Raw genomic sequence first — 17,705 nt, forward strand, 5'->3', positions numbered from 1 at the left:
GTAGTAGAATTGTAATTTACAGATGAAGAATCTAGTAGTCATTGAGACATTCAGGGTAGAACAGGTACAAGAACCCAAGGCCTCTAATTCCCAGTCCCTGTCCTTGCTATTCCTCCATGCTTTCCATAAGAAGGCAGGCAGGGTATGAATGACTGACGTCTGCAGCTTGAACCCAGATCAGCCACCACCAAAACTTCCTCCTCTTACAATCATTAGTAGTAATAATAGTAGTTGACATGGTTTGGCTGTGTCCCCACGAATCTCATCTTGAATTGTAGTTCCCATAATCCCCATGTGTTATGGGAGGAACCTGGTGGGAGGCAACTGAATTATGGGGGTGGTTACCCTCATGCTGTTTTTGTGATAGTGACTTCTCACGAGATCTGATGGTTTCATAAGGGGCTTTTCCTCCTTTTGCTCAGCCCTTCTCTCTTTTGCTGCCATGTGAAGAAGGATGTGCTTGTTTCCCTTTCCACCATGATTGTAAGTTTCCTGATGCCTCCCCAGCCCAAAGAACTGTGAGTCAATTAAACCACTTTCCTTTATAAATTACCTAGTCTAAGGTATTTCTTCACAGCAGTGCAAGAATGGGCTAATAGAGTAGTAGTGGTCATCATCATTGTCATGATTCAGTTTACAAAGCCCCACCAAATATATTACCTCTTCTAAACTCAAAATAAATCCTGAGAGGTGTCACGGGCTGATTCTCCATTACTATCCTATGTTACAATGAGGAAAATGGGTTTCACACAATGATACACGTTGGAGCTGAGATTTGAATCCAGGTCTCCAAACTATAAATCTAGTGTTATTTTCTTTGGCTTAGTGGTTTATAAATGCTTAATCCCTTTAAGAAAATATTGACTGTTAGGGCCCCCTTCACAGAAATACACGCAGAATTATGTAATCAGCAAAACAGTACATAATTTCAAGAGGTTCATTCATGATCTGAAATTAGGAATCCCTTTTCTAGGTTATATGGTCTCTATGCCAACTAATATGCTAGTTGATAGGGTTATGTGACATAATCCCTCTCAACGGTAATTGTAATTCATGACTAATTGCAAGGGCAATGTAACTAAAGACTCCTAGAAGGGAATGCCTATGAAGCTTTTCTCAAACTCCTTGTCAAGATCAATCCTCCTTTTCTACACACCCTGATAACGCACTACTTATATTTTAGTACAGTATGCATTTATTCTACTCTGTGTAGGTGTGCTGATCCTATCAGAATGTAAGCCACTTAGTGGAATGGAAATGTCTGATATACTAACTACAACAATCATTTATTTATTCATTTTTTATTATACTTTAAGTTCTAGGGGACATGTGCACAATGTGCAGGTTTGTTACATATGTATACATGTGCCATGTTGGTGTGCTGCACTCATTAACTCATCATTTACATTAGGTATTTCTCCTAATGCTATCCCTCTCCCATTCCCCCACCCCACGACAGGCCCCGGTGTGTGATGTTCCCCAACAATTACTTTTATCATTACCATTTTTTAGTTGAACACCTATTACAGCTTGACTCTTAATCATCACTCTGTGTCACCCACTATTCTAATTCATTTAATTTTCTCAACAACCTTATGAAATGTTTACTATTATTCCCTTTACAGTGAGGTACTAAGGCACAGAGGTTAAGTAAATAGCCCAGACACACAAAGTGAATAAGGGGCAAAGCTGAGGCAAAGGCAATTTGGCTTCAGAGTTTATTAGTGGCCACCTTAGACTATCTCTCTTTTGTCCTGTGCTAGCTACCTGGGTTTCTCTGATAATTCTATAAAAAGTATCTTACTTTACTTAAACTGCCTGACAACTAAGCATTATCAGCATGAAAATTCATTCATTTATTATTTTTTTAAAGTTTTTATTTCAAAATAATTTTAGATTTACACAAGTTACAAAAATGGTAGACAGAGTTCGCTTTTACTCTTCACCTAAGAAATTACCATAAATAACAATACTATTAATCTCTATTTGAATTTCAGCAGTTTTCCTCCACCAATATCCTTTTTCTGGTCCAGAGTTGAATCCATGATTATATATTGCTTATAGCTGTGGTACCTCCCTAAGTCTCCTCCAATCTAGGACAGTTCTTCAGTATTTAAGTTTCTTAATTTTCCTTTGGAGCAAACTGGCTAATAGCTTTGTGGGATGTCAATCTAGGTTTGCCTGATGCTTCCCATGTTTACATTGAGTTTAATCATTTTGGGCAAGAACATGGCAGAAATGATGTTGTATCCTTATCAGTGCATCATAAAAGGAGATACGTGACATCACAACATGTTATTGCTGGTGTTGTTAACTTTCGTCGTTTGGGTAAGGTGGTGTCTGCCATACTTATATACTACTGGAAAGTTATTATTTTCCTCTTCATCTTAATTAGTATCTTGTGCTGAAATCCTCTGGGTTTATGAAAATATCCTGCTTCCCACTTTTTGAATTTTAGCATCCATTTATGATTCTTGCCTACAACATTTATCTGTGTAGTGTTTACCTAATGATGATTTTCTATTTCCATGATTTCTTCTACATTTATTCATTGTAAGGCTACTGTCCTGACAGTGAAGAGGAAGACCTGTTATTTCTTCCTCGTTTATTTCCTTCTTCAGTAATTTACTTACGGAGTTATTTACTTATGGACTTATTTTATGCTATTACTGTTTATTTTATCCTAAGTAGGCCACTGAGAGATTCTTAAAGCTGGTTCCAATGTACCTTAACAATCCTTTGTTGAGTAACTTCTTTCTTTCTGGCACCATAATTTTACTGCCCCAGCACAGACTCAGCCATCTTTCTAAGAAGTCCTGATTACTTTTATTGGAGAAATGGGAGGGAGAATGGTACTTAGAATCCAGTACCTGTGAGATAGGTACACACATTGCTACTATCGGGCCATTGCTTCCAGGCTATCTCAGCAGACAGAGCTAGGGAGTATATGCATGTATATTCACGCATGAATATACATATCTATATTTACTTATATTTATATCCAGTGTGTTTGTGTGTGTGTGTGTGTGTGTTTATATATATAAAAAATCATAAGTTGATACTGACACCATAAGGTTCATTCTAACCTTTTCCTTTTCCCATTTGTGAGGAACATGGCTCTCATTATCCACAATATATTGATTTCTTCAATTCTAACCTTTTCCTTTTCCCATTTGTGAGGAACCTGGCTCTCACTATCCACAATATATTGATTTCTTCGCTCAACTGTAGCATACACATAAAGAGTTGTCACTATAGCTAACATATATACCTATGAAAAACAAATTTACCAATTAGAATATAATATTTATGGATGGTTATATTTTCTTTAGCCATATGGCATACAGTTAAAATATTATTTCCCAAAGTTACTTAGGTTCTGTTCTTTTCTTTTCTTTTCCCAACCCCATTTGAAATACAGGAGTTTCACTTTTTACTGTGCGCATTTCATTTTGCCCACGCCAGCATACACACATATCCTGGCTATCTATCTATCATCTATTTATCGGGGTATCAGGGATATGAGGCATCACAATGATTCTAAGAGTTACAGTTATATAAAAAGGTATACTCAGAGAAGTGTCATTTCTTCCTACTACCATGGTCCCATTCCCACATTCTTTCTACCCTATTCCTACCCACCCCCTGTAGGTAACTTATCTTATTATTTTCTGGTTTAAACTTCCTGTTTTTTTTTTTTTTTTTTTTTTTTTTTGAGATGGAGTCTCACTTATTGCCCAGGCTGGAGTGCAATGGCGCAATCTCTGCTCACTGCAACCTCCAAATCCTGGGTTTGAGCAATTCTCCTGCCTCAACCTCCCAAGCAGCTGGATTATAGCCACACACCACCACGCCCAGCTAACTTTTGTATTTTTAGTAGAGATGGGGTTTCACCATGTTGGCCAGGCTGGTCTCGAACTCTGACCTCATGATCTGCCTGCCTCGGCCTCCCAAGGTGCTAGGATTACAGGATTGAGTCACCGCGCCTAGCCACTTCCTGTATGTCTTTTACAAAAATGAATAGATACACATTTATTTTCTTATGTCTTTCTTTTCACACGAAAGGGAGTATACTATAAATACTTTTTTGCACTCAGCTTGCTTCAAAATATTCTAGAAATCACTCCGTATCAGTTATTATCTTCAGTTTTACAGATGAAGAGACAGGCATAAAGAGGTTAAGTAACTAGCTTAAGGTCCTATATCTATTAAGGAGTAAGGCTGGGATGTGAAACTAAGAAGTTTTGACTCCAGAATCCATAGTCCTCCTTCTACATCAGAGTTTCTTATCCATAGTCCCTGGGTGTATCTTTGGGGAATCTCTAGGTTCTCTAAGTTCTCTGACATCATTTAAAGAATTAATACATGGACCTTCTGGATCATCCAGATGACTATCTTTCAAGCACTAAAGGCATTTTCATTGTCCATAGGATCTGAAAATCACCCAACTACCCAACATAAATGCTCTCAATGCAGTCACACCAGGAATGCTTTAGATGGAACAGAGACAGCAGTTACCTGGCTGTGGCCTTTACTTGTAGTTCTGGAAAAGCAGCATGGCCTTCTACCATGTGGTCTATCTGAAAAATAAGAGATATGGGTCAATTTTACAGCTTCTCTAATTTATGTATAAGATAGAAAAATTTATATTAAAATGAGTATGTTTCTTTCAACTCTTTGTCCATACAGGATCCAAGAACATTAAAATGCCAATGTAGCAAGAGTGCCTCAGCTAAAAGAAATTTAGCTTTGATTAACCTAGTGCTAGCCTCTTAAATATATAAAACAAAGAAGTTTAGAGTGAAGAGCAAAAGGAAATGAAATTCCCAAGGCTAAACTGGTAGCAGTAGGTTAGCATTAGGTCCAAGAATGAGGAGTAAGAAAGAAAGGGTAACTTATGTCAAATGGTGGGGGGTCTGAGTGTTAAAAGCACTAATCTTTTCTGGATCACATCATTTCCCCTTCTTGATCCAGGCTGTCATCCCTGGGCAATGTCAAACTTCGAATTACTCACTGTGTCTTACTAATGGAGAAGCTGAATGAAAGAGACTATGATGAGGGTTTTTGAAAAAACCCTCATTAAAAAGATTTTTTCTGAAACCCTCAGTTAAAAAAAAAAATGAGATGCCCCAGAGCTGTCAGGAGAAACTCTCCTGACTGAACAATCGTCACATGGGAAACACAGCTCTCCAAGGACAGAAATGTCTGAGCTCTGCAGACAATCACCCTCTCATTTGAAATTCCAGGTCTAGGATCTTATTCCTTAATCCACTTGGTGGCTCTAAACAAAATAGTACAAAATACGTATCAGGGACAGAAATGTTTCTCCATGCAGTTACTCTGCTTGCCATAACACACCCAAGCAACACTGTGCTTGAGTTCCTGAACCTCATCTATGTATTTTCTGAATGTTTACTTGAGTTTCTAGAATGCTAAAACAACCATTCTGATAGATTTATTTTCATTCCAACTAGGAAAAGACTTGCTCTTTTGGCTGCACAGGGATAGGCTCTCTGAGCATGTTTCCTGAGAGCTAGGGCTGTGTAAAGAACAAGATAATTTGTTCAGGAGCCACAGAGGCCAGGGTTGGGTTCTGGCTCTGAATCTCACTAGCTGAGTGACTTTGTGCAAGTCACTAAACTGTTTTGAACCTCCATGGCCTCCTTTTAAACAGGATTTCTAGGAAGCTAAGTGGGTCTACTTGATATGGTTTGTCTCTGTCCCCACCAAAATCTCATCTTGAATTGTAGCTCCCATAAATCTCACATGTTGTGGGAGGGACCCCGTGGGAGACAACTGAATCATGGGGACAGTTTCCCCCATACTGTTCTCGTGGTAGTGAATAAGTCTCATGAGATCTGATGGTTTTATAAGGGGTTTCCTCTTTCACTTGGCTCTCATTCTCTCTTGTCTGCTGCCATGTAAGATGTGCCTTTCGCCTTCTGCCATGATTGTGAGGCCTCCCCGGCCACGTGGAACTATGAGTCCATTAAACCTCTTTTCTGCATAAATTACTCAGTCTCAGGTATGTCTTTATCAGCAGCATGAAAGCGGACTAATACACTACTATAGTGCCAACAGTAGTATAAATGATATCATGTGAAATATACTGACTCATTTCCCATACATCAGTACTAACTTAAGCATTGTACACACATGACTCTACTTCATTTATTCCTTACGGCACTTCTATGAGGAAGATACTATTCTTCATTATGGAGATGAGGAAACTGAGATCAAAGAGATTTAATATCTTGCCCAACGTCACAGAAAAGTAATGACAAATCTAGGTCTCAAACGGAGGTCTCTATATTTTAAGACCTTGTTCTTAACCACCATGTCATATTGTCTACTGAACTTCCAGGTATAAGTTGTTGAATACCACTGGTGCAGTTTTTGTGGAAATGTTTCAAAATGATATAAAAGACATGGGTCATTTCAATGAAAAAAAAAAAAAACACGCAGTTATTGAATATTTATCTCCTTCGGGTTCAACTCTGCATTACTGTGATGAAGCATATCCTCATCACACTCTGGATCCCCTGAGTTTGCAATCCATTGCAAGCACCAAGATAAACTCACTGGGAACAGTAATGGATAATTACAGGCATTACTTGATTTGATGCTAATTTTTATGGGAAGTGCTTTAGGAGTTCGGAGAAGAGAGATTTAAATGAGCTTCCAGGAGTAAGCTAGAACCTAGCATGTGTGGTGTAAGCATGAATGCAGTTATTTAGTCTTTACTAAATGCCTAATGTGCTGCCAGGAACTGTGCACCTACGTTCTGGAGATACACTGAAAAATAAGAAATAGTTATGATGCATAGTAGCATAAAGTGAGAGATCAATCATTTGGCAATTATTATATGGTTGGAGTAGGCGAAGCTTCAGCTGAAAGGCCAAAAATAGGTAGAGTTTGGAGGAGTAGAGGGCTAGAGGCAAGGCATGACCGAAAGGAGGCTGGTTAGTAGAGACATGAAGATAAAGACATATATGATTTGAATGGCAAGGGACTGGTTTAGCCTCATGCCTGCATATCATGGGTGGTCAATAAAGGTTTGTGGAATAAATGTGGGATGAGTGAACCACAGGAAAAGCATAGATAGCACCATGTACTTCTCCTTGGTAGCACTTACCACACTTTGCATTTGTATCTATTTGTGCTGCACATACATTGGTTATAGGATTACTGTATGTTAAATTACAGAATTAGTAAAATGGTGAAAATATGGATGAACAAAGAAGGCAAAGGCAGACAGTGTGTCTTGAATGTCATAAGCGTTTATACTTTTATTAAAGGTCATAAAAATTATTCTGATTTGGAGAGAAAAATGATGAAAAGTTAAGAAAAATGTGGTAATATATGAAGGACAGGGAGATGACCAGGCATGGAGAACAGGAAATGCAGACAAAGATCACAGGCTGGCAATGGGAATATAAGGCACAGATATTTTCTATCCTTACTCTACTGTAGCATCTATCAAGTTGTTTTACAATCCTTAGTTATATGTCTGTCTCCTACCCTATACTCTGAGCTCTTTCAAAGCAAGAGCATCACTATTTTCCACTCCTCAGAATCAGAGCAATGCCTGACATCTGTAACAAATGAATGAATGAGCCATATTTTGTAACAATTAAAAATGCTGACCAAAATACAGGAAATAATTCTCTGAAGACACTGGAAAGTGGCCAAAACCAGGTAGAAACTGGAGAGGAATGGACACAAGGAAGGAAAAAACAGTACCTTGTACGTTTCCTGATTTTATACATTTTTGCCCATGGGTGGACCCCAGTCAGTGCCATGCAAGGTAACTAATACTTAGACAGAAATACACAGTCTTTCTGATTAAGAAATGAGAGGTTAGAGTTCAAGGCAACCATAGTAGCTACAAAGTAAGTCGTGGAGGGGATGTCAGAAAGAGAGAGCCATAGAAAGGGAATGCAACACTGTGCCTATAAATGCTACCGTAATTTCTGGATAATCTCCCAATTACATGTGCATGGGAACACCATAAGTAGTCCAGCTAAGGGTAAAATAATGCAACAGAGATTTTAGGACATGTTCATCACAGGAGAGTAACAAAACTTGAAGTTTGAGTTCAGCCAAATAAACTGCCTGCTAAACCAAAAAATCAATACTCAAAAGAGAAATAGAAATAATACAATGTGTCTAGAATATATCAATCACAAAGTCCAAAATATGACCCCAAATCATTGTACATATTGAGGAATAGGAAAATGTAATCCATACTTAAGAGAAAAGCCACTTAGTGAACACTAAATCTGAGGTGACACAGGTGTTAGAATATAAGAATTTTAAAGTAGGTAATTTAACAATGCTTAAAGATGTAAAAGAAAATATTCTCATAGTTATTAAACAGAGAGGAAACAGCAAAGAAACTATTAAAAATGGAAATGTAATAGTATTGATTAAATACAGTATCTGAAATAAATATATAGTAGATGGGCCTAAGAGCTGATTGGAGATGACAAACAAAAGTGTCCGCAGTGAGAGTGAGACATAGACTGGGAGACTTAGAGAGAAAGGACAGAGAGAATATACATTGAAAAAATTAACACCCCGAGTCTCTCAGGTGCGTGGGAGACAACAGCCAAAGGTACCATATATGTGGAACTGGAGTCACAGTAAGAGGGAAGAGAGTGAGGAGAAGAAACAAACAAATTGAAGAAAGATGAATGCAAAGAAGACCATGCCATACCATAATGAAAGCCAAAGATTAAGAAGTCAACCATTATTTTTGTCATTCTTTCCCTTATAATGTCAGAATACAAAATACTGACATTTTTAGGTGTTGATGGAAAAAAAAAACCTGTAAACCAAGAATTCCCTATTGAGCAAAAATATCTTTCAAGGCAGCATATAAAATAAATGCATTGAAAAAAAATGAAGAGATTGCCTTTTGCCAGTTGACCTGCACTGTAAGACATGCTAAGACAAGTTCTTTAGGCTTGGGAAAAGATATCACATGGAAACTTAAATTTTCAGAAAGAAAGGAATAGCAAAAAGATTATGTTTTATTTCTCAGAATTTCTTTAAAACATTTATGTCTCTTTGACATGGACTAAACTGTGTTCACCTCAAATTCATATATGGAAACCTCAGCCCCCAATGTGACTGTATTTAGAGACAGGGCTTTTATGGTGGTAATTAAGGTTAAACAGGTCATAACAGTGGGGCCTTAGTCTGATATAACTGGTATTCTTATAAGAAAAGGAAGGAATACAATCATTTTCTCTTCATATACACATACTGAGTAAAGGCCATGTGAGGTCACAGAAGGCAGCCATCTACAAGGTAGGAAGGGAGCCCTCACCAGAAACTGCATTTGCCAGCACCTTGATCACAGACTTTTAGCCTCCAAAACTGTAAGGAAATAAATGTCTGTTGTTTAAGCCACCCAGCCTGTGGTATTTTGTTTTGGTAGTCAGTTGACTACTGTGGTAGCCAGAGTAGACTAATACATTGTTTAAAGCAAACAATATGACAACTATTCATATCGACCTAACTATTTCATTGTTGGGTTTATAGCATATGTAGATATCACACACAAAACTACAGCCTAAAGAGCTGGGATACGAGTGGTAAGGAGAACTATACAGTTGAAGAGTATTTATACCTTTCATGAAGTATCATAATATGCATTCAAGGTAGGCTGAAAAGTTTAGGATATTTATTATAATTACTAAAGCAACCATTAAAAAATAATGCAAAAAGATGTGTAAAAACCCAAGACACCAATAGATAACTTAAAATTGAATTCTTAAAATTGAAAAATAGTCATTTAATCCAAAAGAACTCAGGAAGGAAAGACAGAAGTGATCACAGAAAACAAATAACAAAATGAAAGATCTAAATCAAATCGTATTTATCTTTACGTAAAGTATCTAAACAACCCAAGTAAAATTCAGAGATCACAAAACTGAAAAGCAAGACTCAACTATATATGCTGTGTACAAAAAATACACTTTACATAGACCAGGATAAGAACAGTGCCATAGGTGGTTTGCCCAACAGTGCTAGGAGTGGAAGAAGGAAGGAAAGGGAAGGGGAAGGGGAAGGGGAAGAGGAAGGGGAAAGGGAAGGCAGGGGAAGGGGAAGGGGAAGGCAAGGGAAAGGAAAGGAAAGCAAAGGAAAACAAAGGAAAGGAAAGGGAGAGAGATGGATTGGCAACATATTTTGGAGGTGGAACCCTCAGGGCTTACTGATGAATTAGATGTGAGGAGAGAGGGGAAAGGAAGAGTCAAGAATTAATCCTAATTTTTTATTTTATTTTTTGGCTTTAATAAAAATATAAATGATGGTACTCTTTACTAAGATGAAGGAAGATAATGGAGGATCAACTTGGGGAATCAGTTACTACCATCAGAAAACATAGTAATTCTTGACTCCTTCCTCCCTCTGACTCCGTAACATTGAACCCACCTTCACCCATTGATAGCAATGCTACACTCCTCAAGCCTTGGTCTCTCTCTTTTTTGCACACTTCACACTTAATTTATCAGGGTGTGAAGGTCAAGGTCAAGGTTTGAAGGTGGCTTTACCTTCAAAATATATCCAAAATCTAACCATTCTTTACCAGCTCCATGCCATCATCCTCCTCACTCAGCTGGCTTACTGCAATAGCCTCTTTCTGACTTCTATGCTTCTCTCCCTCTGCTTCCACTCCACAGTCAACAATCAACACAGTAGGCAGCAGTAAGAATGCTTCTTTGAAAACCTGTCATACCACATCACTCCTCTGCTCATTATTCTCCAATGGTTTGCATTTCACTCAGGGTAAAAACTATTACTGTGGCCAATAACGTAGACCCTATCACCTCTCTGAATTTGTTCTCTGCAACTCTCATTTTGGTTCACTCTGCCCTACCCATTGTGACCTTCTTGCTATTCCCATAACACCCCATGCAAGCAACCCTCTCAGAATCTTTACACTGGTTGTTCCCTTGACCTGGTACATTCTTCCCCTAGGTTTCAAAACAGCTAAATTCTTTCCTTTCCTCATTCTTTGTTCAACTGTCACATCAGTGAGGTCTACCCCGACCACACTGTTTAAAACTACAATCTTCCCATCTGAACTCACAAGCTACCTCCTCTATTTGCCTTAATAACTTATACCATAAAGTGGAATTTATTTATTTGCTACGTATTATCTGTCTCCTCCTGTTAGAATGTAAGCTTGAGAAGGGTACAGGAGTCTTGGTGGAGTGCAGGAGGGTGCAGAAGAGGTTGTTTTACTCACTGCTACTTTCTCACTCAGAACAGTACCTTAAACATAGTAAGCACTCTGTAAATAATGGCTGTATAAATAAACATCACCCTAAAGAATTCAGACTTTATTATAATGAAAACTGAAGAGCTATCACGAGTAACAGACTCATTACTGTGTTTCAGAAAGACTTCTATAGCTACAATGCAAGAGAGGGATTAGAGGGGGAAAGATTAGAGGCAAGAAGCCAATTAGGAAGTTGTGCAGCAATCCAGGTGGGCATACAAAAAATAAGCAAAAGCCAGGGCAGGAGAAGGGAACAGGGAGGCATTTGTTTTTGCAGAGTTAGTCTTTGTATCCACAAAGTCATTATAACTAGCAGATGTGAAATGCTAGGGACACACCTACATCTGTACAGAGATCCTGTCAATGCTAATTGACCTTTGGCTATTGTCTCCCATGCCCCTGAGAGACTCAAAGTTTTAATTTTTTTTCAATGGATATTCTCATTCATATTTTCTCTCTCTCTTTCTCTGATTCTCCCAGTCTGTCTCATTCTCACTGTGGACACTTTTGTTTGTCATCTCCAATCAGTTCTGAGGCCCACCCACTATATATTTATTTCGGATATTGTATTTAATTTATTGTATTTAATTGTTTTGTCCCATGGCCTTACAAAGCTTGCCAACTGTATTTGTTTCAAGACACTTAAAAGAGAATGTCATGTTAAGTGACAACAGTTGCTTCTCAAGGGAGTCTACAAGAGAACTGAAAGAACAACTCAGAAATGCACCGCCACAAAAGTCAGATTCAGTTTTGGAAAGATCTTGGGCCTCTGGTGGCCAACTTGGGTTTGCACTGTAGCTCTCCTACTTACAACTGTAAGATTTTGATCAAATTGCCTTGCCATTTTCAGCCTATTTCTTCATCAGTAAAACTAATATAACAACACTGACCATATACACATGCTGTGAAGATCAGATGAAATACCAAATCCTAATGGGCCTAAAAGTATTTGGTAGATAATAGGTATTCGGTATTAACCTCTATTTTTCCAGTAGGCTTAGCAATTGTACTATCTATTTTTATGCCCTACAATAAATTATAATGATCAGTTCTGTATCCAATTTTCTTATTTGATGATGAACGACTGCTGTGACCACATTCTTGGCTGGCCCAGTGGAATCACTCAGGAAATCTCTGTAATGCGATGGAAGGAGTGAATGAATGAAGGGATGAAATCATTATCTCCAAAACCTGTACTACACTGTGCACACTGCAAGTCATTCATACACCCATTTATAGCAGAATGCCTTCCATAGGTGACCTCCTGAGGCTAGTCCCAGTCTTGGCAATGACGCAGGAGGCAGATAGGCACTCACAATGTACACATCCTAAAATCCCAAGAGCACATAGTAACTTGTTGCATTGTGACCTTGTGACTCAATCCAAGCCCAATTGTTCCAGAAAGCCAGTGCCACCATAGCAGTGGCTTAGGAACTTGTCTTAGCCTTCCTTACCTAATGCCATCCCCCAAAAAAATGACTCCATGTGAGACAAAGAAGAGCACTTAGAAAGGGTGATGGCCAAGGTCCAGTTGGAAATAAGCTTTGGTATCTGGATGAAGGAACTGCACGGGGTCAGTGTTCTGTGGACAAAGTCTGTGGAAAAAGCAATGTTTTTTCGCATAACTATTCTGAAGAGAACATCGGCAAGCATGAGACAAGCCTTGACGTGTGATGAAACTAAAATCAATCATCCTTAGGAAGGGAGCATGTGCTTTTCTAAGAAGTAAATATCAAAAGATCCTGTCCTATTTCTTTTCCTTCATCCTGAGGATAACAAGATGAAGATTTAAAAAAAAAATACAAATCTATTCACATACTTAGAATGAAATCCTTGCTTTATAATGGAAGATCTGCATTTAATTGTAAAAATGAGATAAAATATCTTTTTTTCAAATCTATGGATTTTAATACATTTTTCATTTATTTTCCTTTTTTCTCTTGCTTCCTCCCCTTTACTTTCCTTTTACTCTCTTTTCTCACTTCACATCTCTTATGCTTTAGGTGGTGTATTTATGACTGTGTGGCATTGTCGAAACCATGGACAATGTACTACTGGAGCAGACACCTTCAGATGTGGCTTATTAGAGAAGATGTGCACATGCAACAAGGAATAAAAATGATGCAACTTTCTCGTATCATGTCCTATGTGACAATGATGTATTTTAAAACCAGGGATTGGAATTTACAAGAGAATAAAAAAGAATCAGTAAATGGTAAGGAAAGGTGAATAGCAAACAAATCATATTAAAAGGCCATCGATGGTGGGTGAGGAGACTCTCCAGGCTGTGATTGCTACCTTTAGTCACTTAACTATAAAATACGGATAATGACTGTATCTATAGGTATAGTCATAGGACTTTTCAGAGTATTAATTAGATAATACATGAAAAGTTCTTGGAATTCAGATCAGAAACAAGCCTTCAAAATAACATTAGACACTGTAATTATGAATATCATTCAAAGTTTAACAGAATTATGTGTATAAATCCCTCTCACAAAAAAATACTCAGTAAGCTACAATTATTACAATTAATATTACCATCATTATAGTATTTTTAAATCTATGTTATAACTGACATCTCTCTCTCTTTGCATGTCCTCTTTGGACTGATAATGGACAACGCAATTTGCTCTTGATTCAAATTTTGCTCCATTGTGCTAGATTTTGGATTTCCTAAGATTTCACTCTCTGTAACCTATGAGTCAATCAAGCCGCATGCCTATGTCCAATGAAACTATGCATGTAGAGTTTCCCAGAATGGAGCTCCAAATGCAGTTTGACAGGTTGATGGCGCAATACTAATGAAACAGATAAAAGCTAACAATTCCCATGACTCCTGTCAAAAGCCACAGTGGAATATTATGAAGATTTGTTAGTAATAGCAAAGAAGAGGTCCCATTTTTAATTAAAATTCAGGTTTATGAAATAGGTGTAAACAATTTTTGTGCACAAAGATATGTCATAACATTTGGGATAAAATGGCTTATATTCATAGCAATAGAGGAAACTTTGAGCCAAATACTAGGGAAAATATTTCTAACTGATAGAGATGTTCGATGTGTATATCAAGTCTCTGAAAACCTACTGATGGACAGGTTCATGAATAATGCATTCTGCACAAAGAATTGGTTTACTGGATCATTACCCTTACTAGAAAAAGCTTCTGGATTGTGTCTTCTATGAGTTCAGAGTCTCCTACAGGTGATTATACTATGATGTGAGGTTTTTTTTTTTTTTTTTTTTTTTTTTTTTTTTTTTTTTTTGGTAGCCAGGTGCGCCTTTATTAGCTGAGCCACTACTTGAGAGGGATGAAGCGGGAGGAGTGGGTGGCTCCAATGCCTGGCCGGCCGTGCTTCACGGGCTTGTAGGTGATGGAGAACTCGCCCAGGTAGTGGCCAATCATCTCGGGCTTGATCTCCACCTGGTTGAAGGTCTTGCCGTTGTAGACGCCCACCATGCTGCCCACCATCTCTGGCAGGATGATCATGTCCCGCAAGTGCGTCTTCACCACTTCTGGCTTCTCCATGGGCGGCGCCTCCTTCTTGGCCTTGCGCAGGCGCTTCAGCAGTGAGTGCTGCTTCCGCCGCAGGCCCCGGTTCAGCCGCCGCCGCTGGCGCGCCCTGTACAGTTGCATGAGCTGCTCGTAGGACATGTCCAGCAGCTGGTCCAGGTCCACGCCGCGGTAGGTGAACTTGCGGAAGGTCCGCTTCTTCTTCTGCTCTACCTCTGCCATCTTGCCGGATGCTCAGAAAAGAGCCGATGTGAGGTTTAAAAGAGTTATATTTCAGTCATGGGTCCTCAATGTGTGACGAAAAGGGAAAGAATATTTAACTTAAAAGTTGTCCAGGAAGACCTGGGTGCAGGGGGTGCCAAAATGACTGACTAGAAGCAGCAGTGATCAGAGGCTCCCATCAAAAAGAGCCATACCCCGTTCTCTACTAAAAATACAAAAAATTAGCTGAGCATGGTGGCAGGTGCCTGTAGTCCCAGCTACTCGGGAGGCTGAGGCAGGAGAATGGTGTGAACCTGGGAGGCGGAGCTTGCAGTGAGCAGAGATCATGCCACTGTACTCCAGCCTAGGCAACAGAGTGAGACTCCATCTCAAAAAAAAGAACCATAACAGCATGCAAATCCTGCACCGGCAACTGAGGTATCCAGGTTCTGTCATCAGAACTGACTAGGTGGCTGGTGTGACCCACGGAGAAGAAGGAAGAGCCATGTGGTGTGGTGGCCCACCTGAGAGCCACACGGGGCAGGAGAGCCCTCACCCCCCATCCAAGGGAGGCAGTTAGTGTGCTCGCCAGCCTGGGAAACCGTGCTTTTTCCACGGAAATGTGCAACCTATAGATTGGAAGATCCCACTCATGAGCCCATGTCACCAGGGCCTAGGGTTCCCAACCATGGAGTTGCACTGACTCTCATCAACCACTCAGCTAGAATCTGCTTAAGCCTGTTGAGCTCCCGAGGGGCGGCCAGCACCACAGCTGCGGCTACCTGCTGTCTAAGCCATTTGGCCTCCTTGAAAGAGGGGTGGCAGCCAACACTGGAACTTAAAGTTGCCTAACACAGTAAGTTCCCAGGATGGGGGAAGGGCAGCAGTCATCTCTATAGCTCCAGGCCATGCTTTTCCCCTACTGGAGCCAAGGAAGCTGAATGGCTTGGTCCCAAGAGGTATTCCCCACAGCCTAACACACCAGCTGTGGCAAACTGCGGCCAGAGTGCCTCTTTGGGCCTCATCCTGATCCATCCCTCCTCACTGGGTGGGGTTTCCCTGCAGGAACTCCAACAACTCCAGCTAAGGGCTCAGGGACCCAACTTGGATCTCCCTGGGCCTGAGCCCCTAGGCAGGGAGGGGGCCACAGTCTCCGCAGACCAGCAGACTGTCTTTCCTCCTGATAGTTCTGAGGAATCTCAGCAGCCCAGACAAGTGGGCTCCCCGACAGTGAAAGCTCACCCCCTCCACCAAGGGACAAAGTACTTTGTTAAATGGGTCCTGCTTCCCATGCCAACCACTGAGTGAGACACTTCAACAGGGATTGTCAGACACCCTATACAGAATTCCTACTGGCATCGGGTCAGTGCCCCTCAAGGTCAGAGATCCCAGAGGAAGGAGCAGGCACCCATCTTTGCCCTTTCTCCAGCCTCCCTGACTGACATTTCCAAGAGTGGGAACAAACCATATGAATAGGGCCTGAAGGGAACCCTCAGCAAACCACGGAAGCCCCACAGAAGAGGGACCTGACCACTGAAAGAAAAACAAACAAACAGAAAGCAACAACAACAGCATCAAGGAAAAAAAAGTCCCCACAAAAACCCCATCCAAGGGTCAGCAGCCTCAAAGATTGAAACTAGACAAACTCCTGAAGATGAGAAAGAATCAACAAAAAACACTGAAAACCCAAAAGGCCAGAGTGCCACTTCTCCAAATGATCACAACACCTCTCCAGCAAGGGCACAGAACTGGACAGAGGATGAGATGGACGAGCTGACAGAAGTAGGCTTCAGACAGTGCGTAATAACAAACTCTACTGAGCTAAAGGAGCATGTTCTAACCCAATGCAAAGAAGCTAAGAACCTTGACAAAAGGTTACAGGAGCTGCTAACTAGAATAACGAGCTTAGAGAGGAACACAAATGACCTGAGGGAGCTGAAAAACACACTAGAAACACATGAAGCATACACAAGTATCGACAGCTGAATGGACCAAGCAGAAGAAAGGACATCATAATTTGAAGACCATCTTGCTGAAATAAGGCATTAAGACAATATTAGATAAAAAAGAATAAAAAGGAATGAATAAAACCTCTAAGAAATATGGGACTATGTAAAAAGACCAAACCTATGATTGACTTGAGTACCTGAAAGAGATGGGGAGAACGGAACCAAATTGGAAAACACATTTCAGGATATTATCCAGGAGAACTTCCCCAACCTAGTGAGACAGGCCAACACTCAAATTCAGGAAATAAAGAGAACACCACTAAGACACTCCATGAGAAGATCAACCCCAAGACACATAATCATCATATTCTCCAAGGTCAAAATGAAGGAAATAATATTAAGAGCAAAGAGAAAGGTTGGGTTACCCACAAAGGAAGCCCATCAGACTAACAGCGGATCTCTCTGTAGAAACTCTACAAGCCAGAAAAGAGTGGGGGTGAATATTCAACATTCCTAAATAAATGAATTTTTAACCCAGAATCTCATATCCAGCCAAACTAAGCTTCATAAGTGAAAGAGAAATAAAATCCAATCTAGACAAGCAAATGCTGAGGGATTTTTGTCACCACCAGGCCTGTCTTGCAAGAGCTCCTATAGGAAGCACTAAATATGGAAAGGAAAAACCGATACCAGCCACTGGGAAAAAAAGGAAAATATATGTATGTATATATACATATACACATATATA

The 17,705-nt window shown here is 39.9% G+C and overlaps 1 protein-coding gene and 1 pseudogene across 13 annotated transcripts in view; both read right to left on the reverse strand.

The window, feature by feature from the left end:
• The window catches only part of FGGY (FGGY carbohydrate kinase domain containing), a 447,226-nt gene that overhangs the window by 130,569 nt on the left and 298,952 nt on the right, over nt 1-17,705 (reverse strand). For all 12 annotated transcript variants that reach the window (XR_748250.2, XM_010365749.2, XM_010365751.2 and 9 more), the window contains one exon: nt 4,519-4,580. Coding sequence is in view for 11 of the 12 variants with exons in the window: in XM_010365749.2 (XP_010364051.2) it covers nt 4,519-4,580 (62 nt within the window). In the remaining variant the exon portion in view is untranslated. The remainder of the gene's footprint in view (nt 1-4,518; nt 4,581-17,705) is intronic.
• On the reverse strand, nt 14,563-15,060 carry LOC104664286 (annotated as a pseudogene). Its single transcript, XR_748249.2, has one exon. The product of XR_748249.2 is annotated as a 40S ribosomal protein S15 pseudogene (transcript).

The sequence above is a fragment of the Rhinopithecus roxellana genome, chromosome 12 (assembly GCF_007565055.1).
Source record: "Rhinopithecus roxellana isolate Shanxi Qingling chromosome 12, ASM756505v1, whole genome shotgun sequence".
Taxonomy (NCBI): Eukaryota; Metazoa; Chordata; class Mammalia; order Primates; family Cercopithecidae; genus Rhinopithecus; species Rhinopithecus roxellana.